The sequence below is a fragment of the Chiloscyllium punctatum genome, chromosome 42 (genome assembly GCF_047496795.1).
Source record: "Chiloscyllium punctatum isolate Juve2018m chromosome 42, sChiPun1.3, whole genome shotgun sequence".
NCBI classification, from domain to species: domain Eukaryota; kingdom Metazoa; phylum Chordata; class Chondrichthyes; order Orectolobiformes; family Hemiscylliidae; genus Chiloscyllium; species Chiloscyllium punctatum.
In genome coordinates this window covers 8551490-8576992 of record NC_092780.1, presented here as the reverse complement: position 1 = coordinate 8576992, position 25503 = coordinate 8551490, and the positions used below count along the sequence as shown (strand labels likewise).

At 41.9% G+C, this 25503-nt stretch overlaps 1 protein-coding gene across 1 annotated transcript in view; it reads left to right on the top strand.

The window, feature by feature from the left end:
- LOC140465709 (plexin domain-containing protein 1-like) overlaps positions 1-25503 on the top strand; it is a 274629-nt gene that overhangs the window by 246794 nt on the left and 2332 nt on the right. The window contains exon 13 of the mRNA XM_072561360.1: positions 2243-2400. Within this exon, the coding sequence (XP_072417461.1) occupies positions 2243-2400 (158 nt within the window). The remainder of the gene's footprint in view (positions 1-2242; positions 2401-25503) is intronic.

Genomic DNA, 25503 nt, shown 5'->3' with positions numbered 1-25503 from the left:
TCCCCTATGCCTAACACTAGGGGCAATTTAACATGGCCAATTCACCTAACCAGCACATTTTTGGACTGTGGGAGGAAACCAGAGCACCCAGAAGAAACCCACACAGACACGGGGAGAATGTGCAAACTCCACACAGACAGTTGCCTGAGGTAGGAATTGAACCGGGTCTCTGATGCTGTGAGGCAGCAGTGCTAACCACTGTGCCACCGTGCAGCCCAATTCTTCTGATTCTGCCTGACCGGCTGTGCTTTTCCAACACCACACTCTTTGAACCCCCCCTCATCTGGCACCCACCCAGACTGAGCCACTGCTATCCATCACTGGTCAGAACCTGCTTTTCCACTGTCCACTGCCCCCTTACCCAACAGACCCCCTCACTCACTCCAGTGAGCTCTGGCCTCCCAAGTCAGTACTGACAAACTCCCCACACAGAACTGTACATTAACCAGGTTCCAGGAGGGGGTTCAGGAGCAATAGGACTTGAGTGTATAGGTGCACAGATCATTGAAGGTGGCAAGACAGATGGAGAGAGCAGTTAATAAATTGTACAATGTCCTTGGCTTTATTATTAGGGACATAGAGCACAAGAGCAGAGAGTTGAGATTGAACATGTTCAAGGTACTTGTTGGACCACAGCTGGACTATTGTGTGTGTCAGACTGAGGGAACGATATGAAGGTTTGGAAAGAGAGAGAGTGTGTGCAGAAATGATTCACATGAATAATTTCAGGAATGAGAAACTTCAGCGATGAGGATAGATTGAAGAAGTTGGGACTGTTCTTCTTGGAAGGAAGAATATTGAGAGGAGATCTGGTGGAGGTTGTTGTGGTTCTGTTCGCCGAGCTGGGAATTTGTCTTGCAAACGTTTCGTCCCCTGTCTAGGTGACATCCTCGGTGCTTGGATGTCACCTAGACAGGGGACGAAACGTTTGCAAGACAAATTCCCAGCTCGGCGAACAGAACCACAACAACGAGCACCCGAGCTACAAATCTTCTCCCAAACTTTGAATCTGATGGAGGTTTTCGAAATCATGAGCAGATTGGATACAGTAAATCAGAAAAAGCTTTTACTGCTCATAAAGGAAATATGAACATGGGGGCATGGGTTTAAAGTGAGCTGCAAATGAAACAAGGATGTTGTAAGATATGTTTTTTTCAAACAGTGAGTAGATAGGGTCTGGAGTGCACTGCCTGGAAATATGGGGGAGGCAGATTCAATTGAAGCACTAAGGGTATTGGATAATTATTTGGATTGAAAGGGTGTGCATGGAAAGGGTATTAAGAAAAAGATTGGCACTTGACAATAGAGCTGATTTGGCCATGATGGGCCAAATGGCCTCCTGCTGTGCCATAGCAATTATGTGATTCCAGCGCCATGTGTGATTTCCCCCGAACTGAAAGCCAGTTTGTATGCCCACATTTGACTTTCGTTCAATGTAGTGGAGAGGGCAACAAAATAACCAAACCCGATCAGTCAGAAAGTGTGATTGACGCCAGGAAACCAGAGAAGTAAATCATAGAGCCATTGAGGAGTACAGCATGGAAACAGACCCTTGGGTCCAACCTGTCCATGCCGACCAATCTCATCCCACCAATCAGCACCCGGCCCATATCCCTCCAAACTCTTCCTATTCATATACCCATCCAAATGCCTTTTAAATGTTGCAATTGTACCAGCCTCCACCACTTCCCCTGGCAGCTCATTCCATACATGCACCACCCTCTGTGTGAAAAAGTTACCCCTTAGGTCTCTTTTATATCTTTTCCCTCTCACCCTAAATCTATGCCCTCTAGTTCTGGACTCCCCCACCCTAGGGAAAAAACGTTATCTATTTATCCTATCCATGCCCCTCATGTCCCCTTTTTTGCCCTCCTGATTTCCCTCTTAAATCGATGCTGTGGTTTTGAAGGACTAATATCAAATAACCCCCTACACCTCCTTCACTGAAACCAATCAGACTTGTGGTTTCAGTGTAGAGGGTCGATTGAGTGCAACATGCTGTGTATTTATTCAGACATATAATGAGCCATTTTCAAAATAAAACAAAAGAAAAATGCATTGACAACCTCATGACATCCCAGAGAGCTCAGCCGCTGATGCATTGTCTTTGAAGTGCAGTCGCTGTTGTAATTGTTTAAATATTTAATGTGAATCCTGTGTTGTCAGAATAGTTGAATCTTAACATATGACCCTTCAGTTAATTATTTATTTGTCTCCCCCCATTCCCTGTGTTTGCTTGCAGGTATCACAGATGACAGTCCCTCGGATAAGAAAGGTCCTCTGCACACCGGTGTGGTAGTGGGCATTGTCCTGGCAGTCATTGTCATCGCTGTCATTATTCTGGGCATCATCTACATTAGCAGTCACCCCCTGTCTCCTGCTGCCTTATTTTTTATTGAGGTGAGCTGCAATCTTTTTCATGTTGCCTATTAAAATGGAATGGATAAACATCTCAGAATCAACTCCTGGCAGCTAGAGGACTAATTCCTTTACTCTGTTGTGGCTAGGCCAGTATTTGTTGTACATCTCTAATTCTCCTTGAAATGTGTGGTTTGCTCAGTCATATCAGAGGGTAATCAAGAGTCAACCACATCTGGGGTCACCTGTAGGCCAAAACAGGTAAGGACAGCAGGTTTCATTCCCTTTACATGGAATCTTTGGAAAGGATGTAGAGGAGATTTACCAGGATGTTGCCAGGTGTGGAGGGAAGGTCTTGTGAGGAAAGGCTGAGGGACTTGAGGCTGTTTTCATTAAAGAGAAGGTTAAGAGTGACTTAATAGAGACATACAAGATGATCAGAGGATCAGATAAGGTGGACAGTGAGAGCCTTGTACCTCAGATGGTGATGGCTAGCACAAGGGGACATAGCTTTAAATTGAGGGATAATGGATATAGGACAGATGTCAGAGGTAGATTCTTTGCTTAGAGAGTACTAAGGGCGTGGAATGTCCTGCCTGCAACAATAGTAGACTCGCCAGCTTTAATAGCATTTAAATGGTCATTGGATAAATATACGGATGATAATGGAATAGTGTGGGTAGATGGGCTTCAGATCAGTTTCACAATTCGGCACAACATCAAGGGCTGAAGGGCCTGACTGTGCTGTAATGCTCTATGTTTTATGTTCTAAAAGACATTAGTGAACCAGTTAGTTTTTATTTCAACTGGCAGTGATAATAGGCATTATCATCATCACTGAGATTAGCTTTATATTCTAAATTTATTAAGCAAATTTAAATTCCTCAAGTTGCCATCGTGGGAACTGAAATCTTCCTCCACAGTTTTAGCTTGCACCTCTGCATCACCAGTCAGCTGACATTATTACTGAGACTTAAAGCAGAGGACATTGAGAGGGGACTTGATTGAGATATATCAATGAGGGAGGCATAGACAGGGTAGACTGAAGGAATTTTTTTCCCCTTGGTGGAGGGATCAGAGACCAAGGGACATAGATTTAAGAAGCAGGAAATTTAGAGGAAATGTGAGGAAAATGTTTTTCACTCAGGGGGTGGCGGGAATCGGGGACTCACGGCCTGTAAGTTTGATAAAATCTGAAGCACTCATAACATTTGAGGAGTATTTAGATGTGCACTTGTTATACCAAGGCATACAAGACTATAGACCTATGGAAGTAGGATTAGAATAGTTTAGGTGGTTGTTTTAAACCAGACTGGCCAAAGAGCCTCTTTCTGTCCTGTAGATCTCCATGACTCTGTGCCACCAATATCTCAAGTCATTCAAAAACCTTACTCACAGCTTTTTCCCATTTTTGGTGATGAAATTGCTTTGCCATCGACTTCAAACTGGACATCAGCTAATGACAAAGACTCATCAGACCTATTCTCCATGGCTAGATAGTTTATTGACTCTCAGTATCCAGGCCATGCATGAGGAATAGTCTCCAAAATAGCAGCAAGGGCATTTAAATATTCGCAGAATATGTTATAGGAAGTGGCAATCATTCCATAAGCTTTTCCAAGGTCTGTTCCTTAAATGCACGAGTAAAATTCCAGTCAGGTCCAATGTTTTTGTAATTACAATCAGGAATAAATTACTGCTCATCACCCAGAGCTTGACATTTTGAGATGGAATATGACAGTCCCAGTAATGTAAGTCAAGACAGGAAGGTGAGGATTTAGTAGGCAATGCAGAAGGAGTGGAGACACTAAATTACTGATTCCTGTCAGGATATAAAATCACCTTTGAAATGAGGCACAATTTTAAATTCAAGTAAGCTAAACGCCTCTTCACTGTCTAATCCAATAGCACATGAAACCCATAAAAGCTCTACGACAGACTGGTGAACCAAGAGTCTGCTTTGAAACTGATGAATTAAAATTTATGTGACTTTTTTTTAAAGGTTCACCTTGCCATGCATATTTCCATCAATATTGTGTAACTTTCTACCTCGTTTCTATAATGGAATGGAAAGTAATATTGCCATGCAGATGGTTGTGAACCTGGGGTGGCAGTGATGGTCCCTGTGTTTGTAATGCAGAGCTACAGGCTAATATTTTGGTGACGTTGGTTCAAATCCCACCATGGCAGATGATGAAATTTGAATTCAATAAAAATCTGGAATTAAAAGGCTGGTCTGATGGTGACAATTTGTGGATTGTTGTAAAAACCCATCTGGGATGGAAATTTGCCATCCTTAGTTGGTCTGGCCTACATGTGACTCCAGACTCACAGCAACCTGGTTGGTGCCAAAAACCCATGAATAAGCCAATAAGTTAAAATAGTTTCTGACCCAGAGAGTTGCAGATGCTCCATCATTCAGTATACTTAGGATTGGGATTAATGGGCTTTTTGAATCCCTCTGTGAGAAGGTGGGAGGGTGAAGTTGAGACAGAATGTAAACCACCATCTTGTTGGATGACACAACAGGCTCAAAGGTTTATAGTGTCTCATAACAGAAAATGCTGGGAATACTCAGCAGATTTGGTAGCACCTGTCTCTTGAGAGGTGCTACCAAATCTGCTAAGTATTTCCAGCATTTTCAGACATAATTACTGTTTAAAGCCAGTGATATTTTGCTAGAGCTCAGAACACCAGCAAAACTACAGAGGGTTATTTTCTGCTTCAATTTCAGATTTTCAAGGTCCCCAGTATTTTACTTCTGCTGCCCATGTCCTAACTTGCGTCAAGTCCCATTCACTGATTTCCCAAAGTGTAAAATTCCTTATAGGTTGGTCCAAAGCCTTCACTGTTTCAGTAACCTGAAACAGAGTCCTATAACTCTCCAAGACAGCTGCACTCTTGACAAACATACAAGCCTGGATCTATCTCCAATGACAAGAGTAGATTACACCTCAATTGATTCTTGTAAATCTGAAATCGGTACTTTTTTTCTTTTCAAAGACGGTAGAAGATAAGGAGCCAAGATGTTTGAATGGGGTTGGGATATGATTCCAATCTTTTTGAATGGTGCAGGGTGCAAAGATCCTAATGCTTGGTCCAGTGACCATGATTCAGGATTCACTTAAGGTTAACATGCAGGTTTAGTTGGCAGTGAGAAAGACAAATGCAGTTAGCATTCATTTTGAGATGTCAAGAATACAAGAGCAGTAAGGTACTCCTGAGGCTGTATAAGGCTCTGGTCAGATTGCATTTTGAATATTGTGAGCAATTTTGGGCCCTATATCTAGGGAAGAATCTGCTGGCCTTGAAGGGGGTCCAAAGGAGGTTTACAAGAATTAAGGGCTTGTCACATGAGGAGCAGTTGAGGACTCTGGTTCTGTATTCAACGAAGTTTTGTAAGATATGGGGGAAATCTGTTTGGAACTTACAGAACACTGAGAAGCCTGGATAGAGTGGGCATGGAGAAGATATTTCCACAAGAATCCAAGGGCACAGCTTCAGAGTGAAGAGAAGAACTCTTAGAACTGAGGAGGAATTTCTTCAGCCAGAGGGTGGGAAATCTGTAGAACTCACTGCTGCAGAGGGCTGTGGAGGTCAAGTCATTGAATTCACTTGAGTTGAATTGAGTTGAATTGAATTGAATTGAATTTATTGTCACGTGTACCAAGGCACAGTGAAAAGCTTTGTCTTGTGAGCAATACAGGCAGATCACAGTTAAGTAGCAGAGATAGTAAATAATAGATAAACAGCAGCAAAAGCAAAAAACAGGTACAGGCAAATGTTAAGAGTTTGTGAGTCCATTCAGTAATCTAACAACAGTAGGGTCGAAACTGTTGCGCTCGATGGTAGAGGTTGTAGAAAAACACTACCAGGGTGGGATGGATCTTTGAGAATGTTGGTGGCCTTTCCTTGACAGCGGGCCTGGTAGATGGATCCTATAGATGGGAGGTTGGCCTTTGTGATTGTCCGGGCTGAGTTCACCACTCTCTGTAACCATCTCCGATCTTGAATGGTACAGTTGCCATACCAGGTAGTGATACATCCAGGTAGAATGCTCATTGAGTGCATTTAAAACAGAGTTAGGCACTTGATTGGTAAGGAGTTACGGGGAGAAGGCAGGAGAATGGGGTTGAGAAACATATCAGCCATAATCGAATGGTGGAGTAGACCCAATGGACTGAATGGCCTAATTTTACTCCAATACCTTCTGGTCTTATGGTCTTCTCCCATACTCAGGATTAGTATGGGGGTAGGCGCGTCAAGTATCGATGAATTTCTCACCCTCTCTATCACGAATGCCTTTCAATTGCAAGCCAGTTTGCTAAGGGCTGAGCAACAAGCTTTTCAACTTTACACAGCTGTGTTACCAAGTGAACAAAATGTGCAACAACAAGTTTGATCCAGTCAGCTCAATACTGCCCAAACTACTGGGCACCCTGTGTTTTTGTTCCGGTTCTAGTTGATGGTAATACTGGACAAGTCCAATCCCAGAGTGAAATCTGGATTGATAGATCATAAGTATAACTTTTGCAGTTGTTTACTGTGGTGGTTCGACACTGAAACACATTCACAGGAGGCTTCAAATATTCTATAATAAAATAAAACATGTTTATCTCACAAAATCAAACAACACTCCATATAGGACACTGTAGACATGTCTTAATGTAAACAGCAAAACAAAATTTCAGATTAGATTCCCTACAGTGTGGAAACAGGCCCTTCGGCCCAACAAGTCCACACTGACCCACCAAAGAGCAGCCCACCCAGAACCATTCCCCTACATTTACCCCTGCACCTAACACCACGGGCAATTTTACATGGCCAATTCACCTGACCTGCACACCTTTGGATTGTGGGAGGAAACCAGAGCACCCGGAGGAAACCCACACAGACACGGGGAGAATGTGTAAACTCCACACAGACAGTTGCCTGAGGTGGGAATTGAACCTGGTCCCTGCACGGTGGCACAGTGGTTAGCACTGCTGCCTCACAGCGCCAGAGACCCGGGTTTAATTCCAGCCTCAGGTGACTCTCTGTGTGGAGTTTGCACATTCTCCCCGTGGCTGTGCGGGTTTCCTCCAGGTGCTCCAGTTTCCTCCTGCAATCCAAAAATGTGTAGGATATGTGAATTGGCCATGTAAAATTGCCTGTAGTGTTAGGTGAAGGGGTAAATGTAGGGGAATGGTTCTGGGTGGGCTGCTCTTTGGAGGGTCAGTGTGGACTTGTTGGGCCGAAGGGCCTGTTTCCACACTGTAAGTAATCTAATCTAATCGAGGCAGCAGTGTTAACCACTATGCCACCCCTAGCTCCCAGCTTGACACCATCCAAGACAAAGCAACCTACTTGACTGGTACCAGATCTGCAAATATTCAGTCACTCTACTGCCAATGTTTAGTAGCAGCAGTGTGTACTATCTACAAGATGCACTGCAGAAATTCAACAAGGATCCTTAGGTATCACCTTCCAAACCCATGACCACTTCCATCTAAATGAACAAGTCAGCAAATACATGGGAACATAAACATCTGCAAGTTCTCCTCCAAACCTCTTTTGACTTGGAAATATATCACTGTTCCTTCACTCTCACTGGGCCAAACTCCTGGAATTATTGGGTTTACCTATAGCTCACCACCACCTTCTCAAGGGCAGTTAGAGATGGACATTAAATGTTGGCCCAACCACTGACGCCCATGTCCCACAAGTTAATAAAACAAAAGTTCAAAGGGTGAGGTTAAGAGAACTTTCTGTGAATACCAGTGGTTGAAAGATTGTTCCACCAGCCACAATGACAGAAGTAAATTCAACAATTACTTTTTAAAATGTTAGTGGATAAATATTTGAAAATTTCAAAGAGGTATGAATCAAGGGAGACAGCTCCTTCAAAATGCTGACATCACTCTTTTTTTCTGTATTGCAAAAGCTAGAAGCACCAGTCATCATGTTTCAAACCAATTTGTCTGGAAGCTAGTGTTGTTCTAAAGATCGACAGCCTATATGACTTTCTGCTGTGACAGAATATACCATTATAGAATTAAAAAGCTTCATATGAAAAGGACCCTGGGGAAGTAGTTGCTTCTAATTTTGAATTTTAATACATTTGCAAGTGGGTCATTATTCTTCTGTTATAGCACTCAGAAGCTTAATGAAAAGAACACTGGCATTTTCAATGATCCTGATGCTTAAACTCTAAATATAAAACTCATCCAATGGGAGCTATAATCTTCCGGGTTCTCTAATGAGGTTTTAGTCTCGGTCTCACCAGCATTGCAGGCTGAATCAGGCATGGCTCACTGATTGAAAAAAAGGAAGCCTTGCATTTATATAGCCTTTCATCTCAATGCACTTTGCAACCAATTAAGTGCCTTTTGAAGGGTAGTCACTGTTGCACGAGAGGAAACATGATGATCAGTCAGCAAGTCCCAGCAAACAGCAGTGTTACAATGGCTGTAACTTTTTAATTGTAATGTTGACTGAAAGATCAACAAGTCAGCAGGGAAAGACTCCCCTGCTCTTTTTTTGAAATAATATTGTGGAATTATTTTCATCCAAATGGGCTGGGTACTGGCAGGTGGGACTAGATTAGTCAGCATAGATGAGTTGGACTGAAGGGTCTGCTTCCATGCTGTACACCTCTATGACTCTATGACTCACCCACCCAGAGCCTTAGTTCAACATCTCACCCATAGGACAGCATCCCTGATGGGTTACTGCTCCCGCAGTAGTGCTTGGAAGGGTAGCCTCAGAGAAAGATATGAACTTTTGTGACTCACGGGTGAAAGAGTCACTGCCTGAGCCACAGAGGACACTGATTCTTTGACCTGGATAACTCCAATACCAGTGGCAACCTGTTAGAGTTCAGCTCTCTATTGCCATTCACATAATATCCAAAGTGAGCATGACATAAACTTAAGGGAGTAGATACCAGTTTGGAGTAAGTTACTGCAGATGCTGGAATCTGTACTGAAAGAAAAAGTGTTGGAGATCACAGTGAGTCAAGTAGCATTCATGGAGAGAGAGCAAGCTAACGTTTTGAGTCTAGATGACTCTTCATCAGAGCTGATGTGACGTCATCTAGACTGGAAGCATTAGCTTGCTGTCTCTGCATGAATGCTGCCTGACTCGCAGCAATCTCCAGCATCTTAGATACCAGGACAGGAGATTTAGTCAACTTCCACTGCTCACCACCAGCCCAGCTGACTAGTGGAACCTGGAGGGGTAGCTCTGTCACAAGTGAATGAAGTATTTGGCTCCAGATAATACAATGGAACAACGTGCTAAAGAATGGATTCGTGTTGTGGTTATGTTGGTCATCCATCAAGAGTAACTATTTACCTAGGTACTGTCAAGTCTCAATTTGAGAATTTGAGATTCAGTTTGAAAGAAATCTATGATCTCTGTTAACAAAGTGAGCAGAATCCCTCTACAATATCTGTTCCCCTCCAATGATTGTTCCTTGTAGGTTCCCTAAGTTAGTTAATTAGTAAGTTAGTTAGTTAGTTCCCTAAGTTAGTTGCTATACCATTGATAACTGTGCCTTCAGCTGACTAAATTCTAAGCTCTCACATTCATCCCTAATCTGCCTCTCTCTCTTCTCCTTTAAGGTGCTGCTTATAAGCGACCTCTTTGACCAAGGTTTTGCTCCTTGGAGACATGACTCATTTTAGAAGCCAAGAGGTCCCATGAAGTGTTATGGGATGTTTTGCTCCATTTAAAGCAATGTATCGTCATATGTTGGACCACAGGTTAAAGGTCATAAGCTTTCCAAGCCCCTACTCCTTCCTCAAGCAGCTGGTGAGAGAGAACACATTGGACACAGAATTTATAAGTAAAAGATCAAAGCATCGCACAACTTATGCAAATATATTGAACAAGCCTTTAATTAATCTTTATCAGTTAGAATGGAGGTGCAGGTTTCGACTGATTAATACGTAAATCCCAGTATTTCTTTCAAATCACTGTCCCAAGATAACTTAAGGTTTTACAAGAATAAAGGTGACACCTCAGGTGAGACAGTGCATTTTAGACGTGAGGCCATGTTTCAAGTCTGTTTGTATCTCATCCTGGAGTCAGACTGGTTTTATTTCCAAAGTAGGAATTTATAAAATGCCACATTGACTGACAGTCTACAGATTGTGTGCTTTTCTGTCATGTAAAGGGTGAGTGTAAGAAAGTAAATTAGACAGTCTGCATCAACAGAGGAAGATCAACTGACTACTGGGAGTTGATTTGCCCCTGACCCTTGTGAGAAGCCTTATCCTGTAGATGATTAATATTCACAATATTAAATAAAAGGTCTAAGTTCAAAACTAAGGGTCATCATCAAAGCATATGGGTGGGCCATTTTGGACTCCTTACAATTACCTTTGAAATAAGAAAAAGTTAGGGCCTAGACTATCTTCTGAATATATTTTGATGGAGTTTGGGTCTGGTCCATTCAATGTACTTTTTATAATATGATCATCAGAACTGGACACAGTACTGAGATATATGGTCCAACCAAGGTTCAATGCTGGTTTACAATAATGCCACTATTTCGTAATCACTCAAAGTGTAAAGATTAGCGCTTGGTTTGCATTTTTAAAAGTCTGTTTTCCAGTTGCTGTAGTTTGGTTGTATCTGGGAGTGGAGCTGATAATGATTGCTGGAGACTTCTCTTTCAGAAAACATGGCATACAAACATAGAAGCACGGAAAATAGGAGCAGGAGTAGACCATTCTGCCCTTTGAGTCTGCCCTGCCATTCAACGGGATTCTGGCTGATCATCCAACTCAGTTTCCTGTTCTCACTTTCTCCCTTTAATCCTTTTCACCTTAAGAATTATATTTATCTCCTTCTGGCAAACATTCAATGTTTTGGCCTCAACCACTTTCTGTGGCAGAGAATCCCACAGGCTCATCATTTACTTTGGTTTGGAATCTCTCCTCAACCAAACCAGAGCAATAGGAAAGCAAACTTTTAAAAATGCAAACCATGCGCTAGTCTTTATATTTCGAAAAATAGTGGTGTTATCTTAAACCAGCATTGAAGTTTGGTTGGACCATACATCTCAATATTGTAATTATCATATTATAAGGAGGATATTGTTATGGATCAGACCAAACCCCATCAAAATATATTGAGAAGGTAATCTAGGCCCTAACTTTTCCTTATTTCAAAAATAAGTGTAAGTGGTGGCATTCTAGATGTAATTCGATTGGTTACTCGACATTAAGCAAAACACACTTTATTTTTACACTATCATTAAATACAGACAAAATAAACATAAAAGAAAAGAACTGGCTTAATTGTAACTCTGTTAAAATCCTTAACAAAATAATAAATAATAAACTCTGAATTAACTGTTCCAATATAGGAACATCCCATAAATATACCCTTGGTAAAAGACAAAACTCAATAAAATCGATTGTCTTACAGGCAATTCTCCAGGCCAGGAGAAAAAACATCAAGGGAAAACTCAAGGAGAGAGAGTAGCAGGGAGAGATGTAGCACAGCTTCCAAACCCAGCTTCCAGGCCCCAACAACTGCCACTGGAAAAACTCAAACTAAATTTGCTGTCTCTGTGGGAGTCTAGATTAGAGTGGTGCTGGAAAAGTGTAGCAGATCAGGCAGCGTCCAAGGAGCAGGAAAATCGATGGTTCGGGCCCGAAACGTCGACACTCCTGCTCCTCAGAATCTGCCTGACCTGCTGTGCTTTTCCAGCACCACTCTAATCTTGACTGTAATCTCCAGCATCTGCAGTACTCACTTTTGCCTGTCTCTGTGGGAGCCTGACTCCACCCAGTCAGGCTGCATCTATCGTTTCTCTTTTGAAAAATTACCCCAAGGCCCCATAAGCTGTTTGTTCATGGGCTTTGAAGTAGTCAGATCAGCACCTCTGATCTCAACATTACTTCATTAAAAAAAGGACAAAATACACCTGTTAAAACCATTGTATCATTGCAATATAGAAACACTGAGGAGGTACAGAGATTTACAGGATGATAGCAGAAACGTGTGGGCAGGAAAGGATTTACAGACCAGGTCTCTGTTCTCTTGAGAAAAGTAGACTGAGAACTGACCTGAGAGAGACCTTTAAAATGATGAAAGTGCCTTGACAGAGTGGCTACAGGAAGAATTTATCCTTTTGTATGGTACAGCATAACTAGAGGCTATAAATACAAGATAGTCACCAAGAAATCAAAGTTAGGGAATTTAGGAGAAACCTCTTCACCCAGAAAAATGGTAGGAATATAGGACTCGCTCCTACAGAGAGTGGTTGAAGCAGTTAGAGGAAAGTAGACAGTATTGCTTACAATGGTGTATCTAGCTGAGAAAATGTGAGAAACATCAAATGATGTATACATAGTCACCATAGTCCCACTTTCCTTTTGGAAAGCCATGCCTGGTGATGGTTTAACCTGAGTGTCATCACACAAGGGGCAAGGTTGTGAAGGAGAATCCTTCATAATAACCTCAACTGGTGTCGGAATTGAGCCCACACTATTGGCATTGCTCTGTATCATAGATTAGCCATCCAGCCGACCAGGAGCATATAGATCAGCATGGACTGCTTGTGCTGCCTAGCCTGTGTAAGCATATAAAATATGTTGGTATGATGACAAATTAATCTGGAGTTAAATTGGATTACAATATTCATACAGGCACAAAGATCATTCTGAAAGCTGCATTACTACAATAACAATAGGCAGAATACACAATACAGTGCCTTAGCTCACATCCCATTGAAATCAGCGTTGTGGTTGTCACTGGGCTAGATTTGGTGCTTTTAAGAAATTGACTTACATGCAGTGATTCAAGCTGTGATCTGAAGAGAAAAGTGATTGACATGAATATTTGTTCCATTTAAATTCAACCCGTGAAGCTGCACATAGTAACTCTGATTAGAAGCACACACTGGGAAGAGAGCTTGTCACCAACATAGCATTCTCTTATATACTGTCACTTTCCAATTATTTGGTGTTCTCAAGCATCTTTATCCCTAAGTGATGCACATTCAAGTGGCCCTTTTTTTAAACCGTGTTCCTTGGGAGAGGTGAAACCATATTGTGAAGTGGAATATCATCATCCTTTCTAAAAAGCGCATGGCACATAGCTGTAATCAGTTTCATTCCTGCTACAAAGCACAGATAAATGAGTATCATTACACAATGGCTCAGCTGTAAGGGGTGAGCACAATAGAGATCTCTTTAGAGCACTTGTAAGAAGAATTCAACCCAATGGCAAACTTCATCCTTTCACAATGTAGTTATTTACCACATATAAATCAATTTTGTATGATTAACTTTTTTTAAATTTCAGATTGTAATTTAGGTTCAGCATTATCCAAGATTGATTTTCTGTCCTCTGAGTACTTTGTTTATAGATTCTCATCTGCAAAACAATTTAGTGGATAAAAATCAGGTGACATTACTGCATCCACAATAGTCTTTCTGTTTGTACATTTTTTCACTTGTAAAAACTGGACTGAAAATACACACTTGCTGCTGTGTATACATTTGTGTTGCACAAGAAGTTGGTCCTAAAGGTTTGCCAACATCTCCAGCAAGTGCCCACAACAACCTGTACCTGACCCGTTGGCAGTATATATTCAAGTGCAATTCAACTTGTGATCTTCAGATCGATTATTGGTTAATAAGTCAACCAAACTCATGAAAACAAAACTTTTCACCAGTCAATTCATTCAAAATATAGTCTCTGGATGAGGACAGACTTGGAGGTTCTGGAGATGAGTTTAGACTACTTACTGTCAGTCTTAATACTATTGCTGACCAACTACTTTTCTGAGGAGCACCCCATAACACTTACTGAGTTAAGGGGGTCACATGAATGTAGTTTCCTGTTGACCAAGACATTCAGACTTCTAATCAAATACTCTCTCTGAGATCGAGGAAAAGGACCAGGGGCATTGTTTATGGAAGACAGGATTATATTGGTTGGGATCAGGCTAGATGTATATTCTGGCATCATTGCTTCATTGCCTTTAGGATTCTTATATTATCCAGATTGAACTTCCATTAAGAGATTATTGGAGTGGAGTAGATCGAATCTGGAACAAGAACAAACAGAAATTGTTGGAGAAACTCTGTGGGTCTGAGAGCATCCGTGGAGAAAAGAAAACCACATTTAATGTTTTGAGTCCAGTGACCCTTCTTCAGAGAGAATCTGTGATGGAGTGAATCATTTCTCCCTTGTGAAATGAGTTGTTTTTAGTTGTTCATGGGATGTGGGCATTGTTGGCTAGGCCAGTATTTATTATACAACCCTAATTACCCTTGGGAAGGTGGTTGTGGAGCTCCCTTTGTGGTCAAAACTAAAGTGGGCTTTGATGGGGCTTGTTTCATGTTTTTTCAATTTTAAATCTTATTCCGAGAATCAAGTCCAATTAAAATCCTTTTAATTAACCAATTATTTCCATTACCGCTCATGCTGAGTGGTAAAATTGTAACCAGCTTTGTAAAGAACCATTTAGTGTTGCTCCATATGGTGTGCAGAGGTCTTCCAGGATATCTGCGCTGCAGAAATAAGTGTGCAACATTGTATTAACCAGAGAACCACAGCTTGAGAACTGATCACAAAACTCGCTATGCTCGCAGAACTCATGAAATTCAGATTCAACTTAAACCGAGTGGAATCTTCATGGAAGGCGATTGGCTATTGCTACCTCGTGCCTTGGAATCAATAGGTTGTAGTTTCCAATCACAATCTTGAGATTTGAGCACAGAATAGAATCTGACACATCATTCCACTGTTCTGTTATTTACTTCACCAATGTAAATCCCTGAAGCCAAGTGGTACCTTTCCTCATTTTGCTGAGTCTGAGTTGATTAGTCCTCCACTCAGTCTGCCGAGTGGATATTCCTCAGTAATGTACAGCATTGTTTGTGTCGCTCCATATCAACGGTTGGCATAGAGACCCCTTGCTCTCCGCTTGTTCCCCACCCCACCCCAGTAATACAGCTTGGTCATGCAGAGGTCCGGACCTGTCCTAAACTTGCTTAGCGAGGGCCACCCTCGCCTTCAAAGTCCAAAGCTTGCCATTCTGCAGAAATGTTGGATCGCATACAGATGACAGGGTTAAACATAAGTATTTAGCATGAGGGAAGCAGCACAGGGACAGCCTTTGACATAATAGCAACCTGGTTCTTCAGTTTCAATATGGATCTCTTGGATGCAAATAGTGTCTTGGAAACATAGAAAATAGAAGCAGAATTAGGCCATTTGGCCCTTTGAGCCTGTTCCCCCATTCAATACGATCACGGTGGATCATCCAACTCAGTCCCCTTTTCACACTTTCTCTCCATACCCTTTGATTCCTTTAGCCCTGAGAACTATATCTAACTCCCCTTGAAAACATTCAAAGTTTTAACCATAAACAGTTTCTGTGTTAGAGTATTCCACAGGCTCACCACTCTCTGGTGAAGATATTTCTCCTCATCTCAGTCCTGATGCTGTAATCCCTAGCTCTGGGCTCCCTGGTTATTGAGAACATCCTTCCTGATTTTATCCTGTCTAGTTCTGTTAGAATTTTATAGAACATAGAACATTACAGCGTAGTACAGCCCCTTCGGCCTTCGATATTACACTGACCTGTGGAACCAATCTGAAGCCCCATCTAACCTACACTATTCCATTCTCATCCATATGCCTATCCAATGACCATTTAAATGCCCTTAAAGTTGGCGAGTCTACTACTGTTGCAGGCAGGGCATTCTACGCCTCTACTACTCTCTGGGTAAAGAAACTCCTCTGACATCTGTCCTATGCCTATCACCCCTCAATTTAAAGCTATGTCCTGTCATGCTAGCCGTCGCCATCTGAGGAAAAAGGCTCTGTGTCCACTCTATCTAACCCTCTGCTTATCTTATATGTCTCAATTTAGTCACCTCTCAAACGAAGGTTTATAAGTTTCTATGAAATCTAAACTGCAATGAATATAATCCTCACTCATTCTGCCTGTCAGTCCTGCGATTCCAGGAATCAACAGGTCTGGCAGCATCTATGGAGAGAAATCAGAGTTAATGTTTCAGGTCAAGTGACCCTTCCTCAGAACTGTTCACTGGACCTGAAACGTTAACTTTGATTTCTCTTCACAGATGCTGCCAGACCTGCTGAGCTTTTTCAGCAACTTCTGTTTTTGTTTCTGATTCACAGCATCTGCAGCTCTTTCGGATTTTACTCCCTGGAATCAGTCTGGTACAGCCTCATTGCATTCCCTTCATATCCAGAACATCCTTCCTCAGATAAGGAGACCAAAACTGCACACACAATACTCCATGTGCAGTCTCATCAAGGCCCCGTACAATTGCAGCAGTATCTCCACTCCGATACTCAAATCCTCTCGGTGTCAGTGGAGTATAAGGTGAAAGACATCCAATGAATTTTCACTTTGTGGCTGATACGTGCTCACCATTAAGTTGTAAGCTTCATACAGGAGGGAGTGTCCTTTTACACAAAAACCAGAGGATTAGTGTTGAGACTGAAGGAGGCCACCAGGGGGATCTTGTTGAGTCTTGTAATTTTCTCCCAGAATTCAGTCTGCTGACAGGATTATTTGCTTCTGTGTGGGTCCCTGGGTACTGAGCGGTGATGGGGTGGTGGGAGTGGGGAGCACAGCGACATGAGAACCCTGGTGGATAGTTGCCCCTGGCAGGCCTGAAGGAGTGTATCACTTTTAAGAGGTGTCACCTTCCAGGTGAAACATTGAACTGTGACCCCCATCTGCTCCCTCCAGTAGCTGCAAATGATTCTATGGCACAAATTTTCAGAAAAACAGGGAATGTTTCCCCAGCTATCCATCAAATAACATCACGACAACAGATTATCTGATTGTTCATGGGATCTTGCTTATCACAAATCAGCTGCAATGCTTCCTGTAGTATAACAAGATCCACGCTTAAAAATGTATTTCATTGACTATAAAGCACTTTGGATTGTAGGTATAGGTGATAAATAAATGCAAGTTCTTTCTTTCTTGTTGTCTCGTAGGAATTGGCAGTAAACCAATTTTCTCTGAGTCATGATCCTAACTTTTTGGGGCATATGAATGAGGATGATGGGAATGCATATGAAAGAAATGTTTTATTCACCAAGAAAGGTTGATGAAATACAGGCGAAAGGAATTGTTCAATGAGGTTCATGTCCCATATAAGTCTGTCCTGTAACAGTGCCAACATTTACTCCACCTGGCATACAACAGGAATTCAGGAGGTAAATTAAAGCAACACTAAGGACTGCACAGTGAGGGTCTTCTTTGAAATGTGAACGTAATGGATCATCATTATTAAGTGATTTAACCTTCTGATGGCCAAATTAATTATTAAAATCTCTTTCGAAATTGTCACTCAAGAATCTCAGAAAGTTGTAATTGCCACAATACCAAGGTGGTGTGCTGCACAGATAATTAAATCTTAGCAGGTTTAGTTACAGGGATTCTGTGAATCTCGTGCTGAATGGACAAATAACAGAATCCCCAAAGTATGTCCTGCAATTGTTGCCAATATCCTAAGATGAGGAGAAATCTCTTCATCCAGGCAGTGGGGGAAGCCTGTGAGATTCTCTGCCACAAAACATGGCTGAGGCCAAAGCATTGAATGTTTTGGGGCTAAAGGGTTCAAAGGGTGTGGGGGAGAAAGAGGAAACTGGAGACTGAGCAGTGGAGCTGTGGAACAGTAGACAAGTGGCCTACTCCTGCCCCTATTTTCAATGCTTCTTGGATTCAGCTTCGACTCTACAAGTTGAAGATTATTCTCAGGGACACTCATGTGACCAATTCTTGAGAAAAATCATAGGGCCCTCCTTAAATTAATTTTCTAAAATTTTCTTTGAACGGTTGTGTGTTTTAGCTCTAAGGCTATTGCAGATAGAGAAGTAAGGAAATGTCACTTGATTGACTGTCAAGAACTACCCAGCCAGGTAATGAAGTGAAACAAAATCAGACATTGCTGGAAAAACTCAGCAGGTCTGGCAGCATCTCTGGAGAGAGAAACAGAGTTAATGTTTTGGGTCTTGTGACCTGTCCTCAGAATCAGTTCTGAAGAAGGGTCACTGGATCTGAAATATTCACTCTACTTTCTATCCACAGATGCTGCCAGACCTGCTGAGTTTTTCCAGCAATTTCTGATTTTGTTTCTGATTTCCAGCATCCACGGCTCTTTGCTTCTTTGTCAATGAAGTGTCTGATTACCAATTGATGGAAACTAAGAATGGACGCATCAGACACCCAAAAACAGAAGTGTGACAACAGAAGTGATTACATATTGGAAATCCAATGATATATGACCTACCATGAGTTGGTATCCCGAAAGTACGCTCTCATGTCTTTACCAGGTGCAGACATACTGACCATGGCCTTGCATCAGACCTACCCTCAGAGTGCAACACAGTGAGCATGCATGACCCCTCTATGAAGGCAAAATGGTGTCTGTGCTGGAAATCTCCAACAGAATGAATGAGAGTCATACCAAACTTAAAACATTAACTGTGTTTCTCTCTCCATTGATGGTTCCAGACCTGCTGAGTCTCTTCAGCACTCTCTGAGTTTGTTGCATGATACTTACATCTGCCTTTCAACATAATATGTTGATGGCTGCATGTGGAAGCAGAAGGCTGAGAAATGTCAATTTCTGAACTTAATAATTCCCAGCTCTCTGGCGTTTTTGTTGGACTTTAAGCAAAATGAAAAGCGAGCATCACAAAGGCAGATGATTCCAAGGAAACCTCCTTCATTCCAAAATCACTTTTTCCACTCTTTCTAAAGTAGAGTATTAAGTCATCTATCGTTCTACTTATTATTTGTCTATGCTTATAAAAACCATATATTTTGGCAGCAGGGAAGTCCCTTACAAAATGTTTTCAGTTATGGCCATTCTGAAAATCTCTAGTAGAGATTTGTTTCAAAATTTGTATCTTTAATGTTGGTCTGTTTAAGTTAGTGCCTGTTACGCATTAATAACAAACATTAACTCTGGTGCTTAGATTGCAGATAAAATAGCAATGACAACTGTATAGTTGGAGTTATTGCTGCTGGCTGGGGAAAGAGGAAAACAACTCCTGATTATTATCCAGTAATCCATGGGTGGAAATTGGATAGGTGTATACACACCAGAGACAAAAAGGATTGTATGAATTAACCGATTGTTGGAGAGGCATGTATTGGCTAACTTGATGAGAAAGAATAAATGGAAGCTAAATAAATGCAGAAGCGACAAAGGAATGGAAAGATATACTGATAAATGAAAAGAGAAGCATAAATGCTAGTATTGGCCAGTGGGGCTGAATGGGCTGTTTTTTTGGCAGTACATTTTCAGTGGCTTAGTGGTTAGCACTGCTGCCTCGCAGTACCAGGGACCCAGGTTCAATTCCCACCTCAGGCAACTGTCTGTGTGGAGTTTGCACATTCTCCCTGGGCTTGCTCTGGGTTCCTCCCACAATCTAAAGATGTGCAGGTCAGGTGGATTGGCTGTGCTAATTTGCCCATAGCGTAAGGTACATCAGTCAGGGTAAACGTAGGGGAATAGGTCTGGATGGGTTGCTCTTTGGAGGTTCGGTGTGGACTTGTTGGGCCGAAGCTCGTGTTTCCGTACTGTAGGGAATCTAATCTATTCAGTTTAAAATGTTGGTCACTTCAACATGTAGCTGAGCATCAGCCATCAGTGTCTGCTTGAGAGGTGAATAATTAGAGAGAGAAACAATTAATGAATCTAGAGCATGCACTGTCAATATTTACTTTGTTTCCTCCCACTGGGAGAGCACTATAAATAAATTAACCACATCGAAAATCCTCCTTCAGGAATCTTGATCTTGAACTAAATATCCCAATGGTTATTTCCTATCTTTTTTGGGTTTTATCAATATATACATTTGTTGGAGGTTTTGTCAATTATTGATTCCCTGCACCTCCCCATTCAAACTATTTTTGCCATCTCCAAATTTTTTTTATACAAATAAAGCACTGCAAATGCTGGAAATCTAAAATAAGAATAGAAAGTGCTGGAGTAACTCAGAGATCTGGCAGCATCTGTGCAGAGAGAAATAGAGTGAATGTTTTGAGTCCAGTATAAGTCTAATCCAGAACATACATTGGTCACGGAACATTAACTCTGTTTCTCTTCTCTAGTGCTTTCTGTTTTTATTTCCAATATCTTTATATCTGATAAAGACAAAAAAAAACATAAAACTGCTTGTGTGATCTTACATCCAATGCATGTGCAGCCACATCCAGAGATTAATCTTTAAATTCTGGGGGATTGACTCAAACCCCACCCAGGCATTCCCTGTGGAACACTGGAGTATGTTTTCTTCACAGTGAGACATACCATATTTGACCATTGATTTCTATCATCCCTTCCCATGTCCTACAGATGATTGCCAAAACTTCCAGTATCCCTCATTTTCAGGTTTATTTTGGTAAATTTTGGATGCCAGCATCTGGCTGGAAGGATTTTGATACTACCACTTTTAAGCTCTCTATTCAAAACTTTAGATGTGTTTTTTGTTTCCTGTCAGTTCAATTAACTTCCTCAGTTATCTATTTTTTAATACAACTGGGCAAACAGACCAGACAAGCTATCCTGCTCTGCTTCTAACCTGAAGTCACACTGTTCCTAAGGTTACATCATTATAGTCACAGTAATTACTAAGTTCATTGTCATCATGATCCAATTTTTAACTACCCATGGGACCTCCAACCACAGTAATTGATCAAATCACTGCTCATACACAGACAGCCCTTGAACAATAACTAAAACCCAAAGAACCTCAGATGCTGTGAATCAGAAACAAAGGCAGAAGTTGCTGAGAAAGGCTCAGCAGGTCTGGCAGCATCTGTGGAGAGAAATCAGAGTTAACATTTCAGGTCGAGTGTCCCTTCTTCAGAATAGTTTTGAAGATGGGTCCCTGGACCCGAAACGTTAACTCAAGAATTCTCTCCGCAGATGCTGCGAGACTGGCTGAGTTTCTCCAACAATTTATATCTTTCTGTTCTTGAACTAATAATAGTTCAGTTGATTTTTTTTACATCATTCATTGGATGTGGGCAGCACTCTCAGGTCAGCCGTTACTGGCCCATCCCTAATTACCCAAAGGGCAGTTAAAAGTCAATTACATTGCTGAGGATCTGGAGTCACGTGCAGGACAGATCAGGTAAGGATGACAGATTTCCTTCCATACAAGACATTAGTGAACCAGATGAGTTTTTCAGACAATTGACAAACAGTTACCTCATCATTGTTAGACAAGCTTTTTATTCCAGATTTTTATTATATTCAAATTTTGTCACTGTCATGGTGGGATTCAAACCCATTTCTGCAGAATATTACCCTGGGGCTCAGGATTACAAGTCCTGTGACATTAACACTGCAGCACTCCCTCACCTAAATGAATTATTTTAAATAGTTTAAACAGAGTATGTAAAGGTCAATTAGATCATGTAGCTTATTCTTTCATGGCATCACAGCCAATAATGTTAAAAAGGACCCAGGTTCTATTAGCTGGAATGATCAAGTCTCCATTATTCACAATTCTTCACATTGACCACCACCCTGTCCCTGCATTGACTTTGACATCTGGAATCAAATCATTGAAAATATACCATCACGGTAACCACAGCCCAACAATAACATTTTGATAGTAAACCATCGGAAGACACTTAAATCAACGTGAAATCAAACAGCATTTGAAAGTAAGCCCCATCTGCTGGAGCGGGCATCCAAAAGCTTGGTCAAGTGGGGGGAAGGTTTAAGAAAAGGGAAAAACAAAATGGGAGAGAGGCAACAGAAGTTTCAGAAAGGAAATTTCAAAGCTTAAGGCCTCAGCAGCTGAGGGGACTGTTGCCAATGGTGGAGCACAGGAGACCAGAAGCAAAGATATTCAGGTCTATGCTAATGCTCATGCTTCATATGGACCCCATCCAACCCTCACTCATCTCACTATGTCAGTGTAACCTTCTGTTCCTTTCTCCCTCACATATCCCATTTGATCCAGGGGATTCTGAGCTTTGTGTTTGTGCTGTATGAGAGATCGCTTTGGTCAAGTTTCTGGTGAGATTATGTCCAGCTCCAGTCATCTCATTGTTAAAATGCTATGAGAACTTTAAAAAATAGACAATTAAGATTTGCAAAAGTGATACCTAGAAAGCCTAATAAGTGTTATAAAATAAAGCTCAGAGGACTGGAGGTTGTTTTCACTGGAACAGAGGAGGTAATGATTCAGTACTGAACAAAATAACCTTTCACTAATTTTCCATAAGTTTTCGATGTGTTTGAAAACATGTATTTGATTCCTGATTAACCTCTGTATGGCAAAGGAAGATACCCCATTTCTGAGAGCTGAGAATTTGTCCTGAGCACTTGTACAACATACAAATCAGGAACTCAAAGAGTTTGAACAACCTGTTCCACCATTCAAAAATCACCCACACTAATTACTCCACACTCCCACCTAACCCCGAAAACCTTTCGCACCCCTGCTCATTAAGAATCTTTTGCCTTTAAAGTATTCAGAGATTCTGCTCCCATTACCTGTTGAGGATGAGAGTTCCAAAGGCTCATGACCCTTTGAGAGAAAAAAATGTCCTCTTCATCTTGAAACTTGAAAGAGATCAGAATGAAACTTGAAAGGATTCAGAAAAGATTGACAAGGATGTTGCCAGAGTTGGAGGGTTTGAGCTACAGGGAAAAGCTGAATAGGCTGGGGCTGTATTCCTGGAGTGTCAGAGGCTGAGGGGTGATGTTGTAGAGGTTTACAAAATCATGAGGGGTATGGATAGGACAAATAATCAAAGTCTTTTCTCTGGGATGGGGGCATCCAAAACAAAGAGCAAAGGTTTAGGGTAAGAGAGAAAAATTTAAGAGGGATCGAAGGGGCAATGATTTCACACAGAGGATGGTGCATGTGTGGAATGAGCTGCCAGAGGAAGTGGTGGAGACTGGTACAATTACAACATTTGAAAGGTATCTGAATGTATATGTGAACAGGAAGGGTTTAATGGGGAATGTTGGCATATGGGGCTACATTAATTTAGGCTATCTGGCCGGCATAGACGAGTTTGACCGAAGGGTCTGTTTCCGTACTGTACATCTCTGTGACTCTCTCTGACTCTATGAATCTATTTTCTATCTTAAACAGCTGACCCCTTATTTTTGAACAGCAAGAGGAGTTGATTGGCAGCATGTTTTACAATTTCCTTTCTGTTAACCTCATGGAACAGATGATTTAAACAAATACACTACAAAAACATTCTAAAAACTGAACCTTGTGAACACTAATAGAAAAACATAACTTAGAGAAATGAATTATTTACAATGGATTGCAATTTGCCTGATGTTACAGATCCATCAGGATATAGTTCCAGAACTTAAATCCTGAACTCTAATCAGCTGAGCAATGAGGGAACTAACTTGCTGTGACCAAGTTAGGCCAATTATCTTGCCTCCCTCACCTCCATCCAAGGCCCTAAAGGAGCCTTCCACATCCAAAGTTTTACCTGCACATCCACCAATATCACTTATTGTATCCATTGCTCCCGATGCGGTCTCCTCTATATTAGGGAGACTGGACACCTCCTAGCAGAGCACTTTAGGGAACATCTCTGGGGCACCCACACCAATCAACCACACCACCCTATGGCCCAACATTTCAACTCCCCCTCCCACTCTGCCGAGGACATGGAGGTCCTGGGCCTCCTTCACTGCCGCTCCCTCACCGCCCGACGCCTGGAGGAAGAACGCCTCATCTTCCGCCCCGGAACACTTCTACCCCAGAGCATCAATGTGGACTTCAACAGTTTCCTCATTTCCCCTTCCCCCACTGCACCCCAGTTCCAAACTTCCAGCTCAGCACTGTCCTCATGACTTGTCCTACTTGCCTATCTTCTTTTCCACCCATCCACTTCACCCTCCTCTCTGACCTATTACCTTCATCCCACCTCCATCCACCTATTGTGCTCTCTGCTACTTTCTTCCTACCCCCACCCTCCTCTCATTTATCTCTCCACCCTTCAGACACTCTGCCTGTATTCCTGATGAAGGGCTTTTGCCCGAAACATCGATTTTACTGCTCCTCGGATGCTGCCTGAACTGCTGTGCTTTTCCAGCACCACAACTGCAGAATCCCCTCCCGGACACAACATAGCCTCTTGAACACAGGGGTTTTTTTTCCCAGATAGTCTATCCAGGTCCCCTGCAGTGTTGATTCAATCTACTGCCAGTTCCCAGCCGACTCGTCACAGTCAGTGGCTACAGCCTCACTATTTGCAATGGCTCTTCAATGCTAACCAATCAGTCTGGAGTACTGCTCCATCTCCTGGCTGTTGCTTTGCTCCTCTCTCTCCCCATGAGACTTCTCCAGCTCAGGGAGCTTGATCTGCACACTCAGTCTGGTTAGATATCCAGCAATGCCATCTCCAATTCCTCTTCCTAGTACTCTAGTCATCCTCAGAAGTTTCCTATTCTGCAGTCCTAGCCTTTCATTCCTTCCTTCATTACCCTTTTCTCCATGACCTCTGACTCCACCTCCCCCCAGCTTGCTGAGGACACTACTCCCTGCAGGAACAGACCCAGATGATCAGATGTGCTGCCCTGCTTCAATTACAAAGTGTTCTGTGGACAGATTATCTGAACAAAGTTCAAAATGAAATTTGAGAAGCAGAGATCCCACACTTCTAATGCAGCTCGACTGACCTTCCAGCTTACACTACATGCATTCAACACTTTACATGAATACTAAAGAGTAAAATGTGCCTCACCTGTTCTTGCCTCAGCTCCCTGCCCATTTTCAGTAGCCATTTATACTTCTTCCCAATATACTGATCTAGCTCGCTTTAAATTAAGTTCTTGGCTCCGCATAATTTAGTACAAGGTTTTCTATATTCTGGAAACTCTCCATGCAGACCATTCTTCTGGTGATGATGTCCCCTAGTTATTGATTCTTCTTTGAATATTTAAAATCTCAATCCTTTCATGACTTTTGAAAATTCTATCAGACGGCTTTGCATCCCAGTGACAGAAGTTTTACAAATCCTCCTTCATAGTACCTCATTCCTGATCCCTTGACAAATAGCAGTGGAAAGCTCCCAAATTTTCACATTGATACTGAATGGTATCAAATTCCTAGCCCAGCTGATCCATGTCAGTGTTTGCGCTCCAT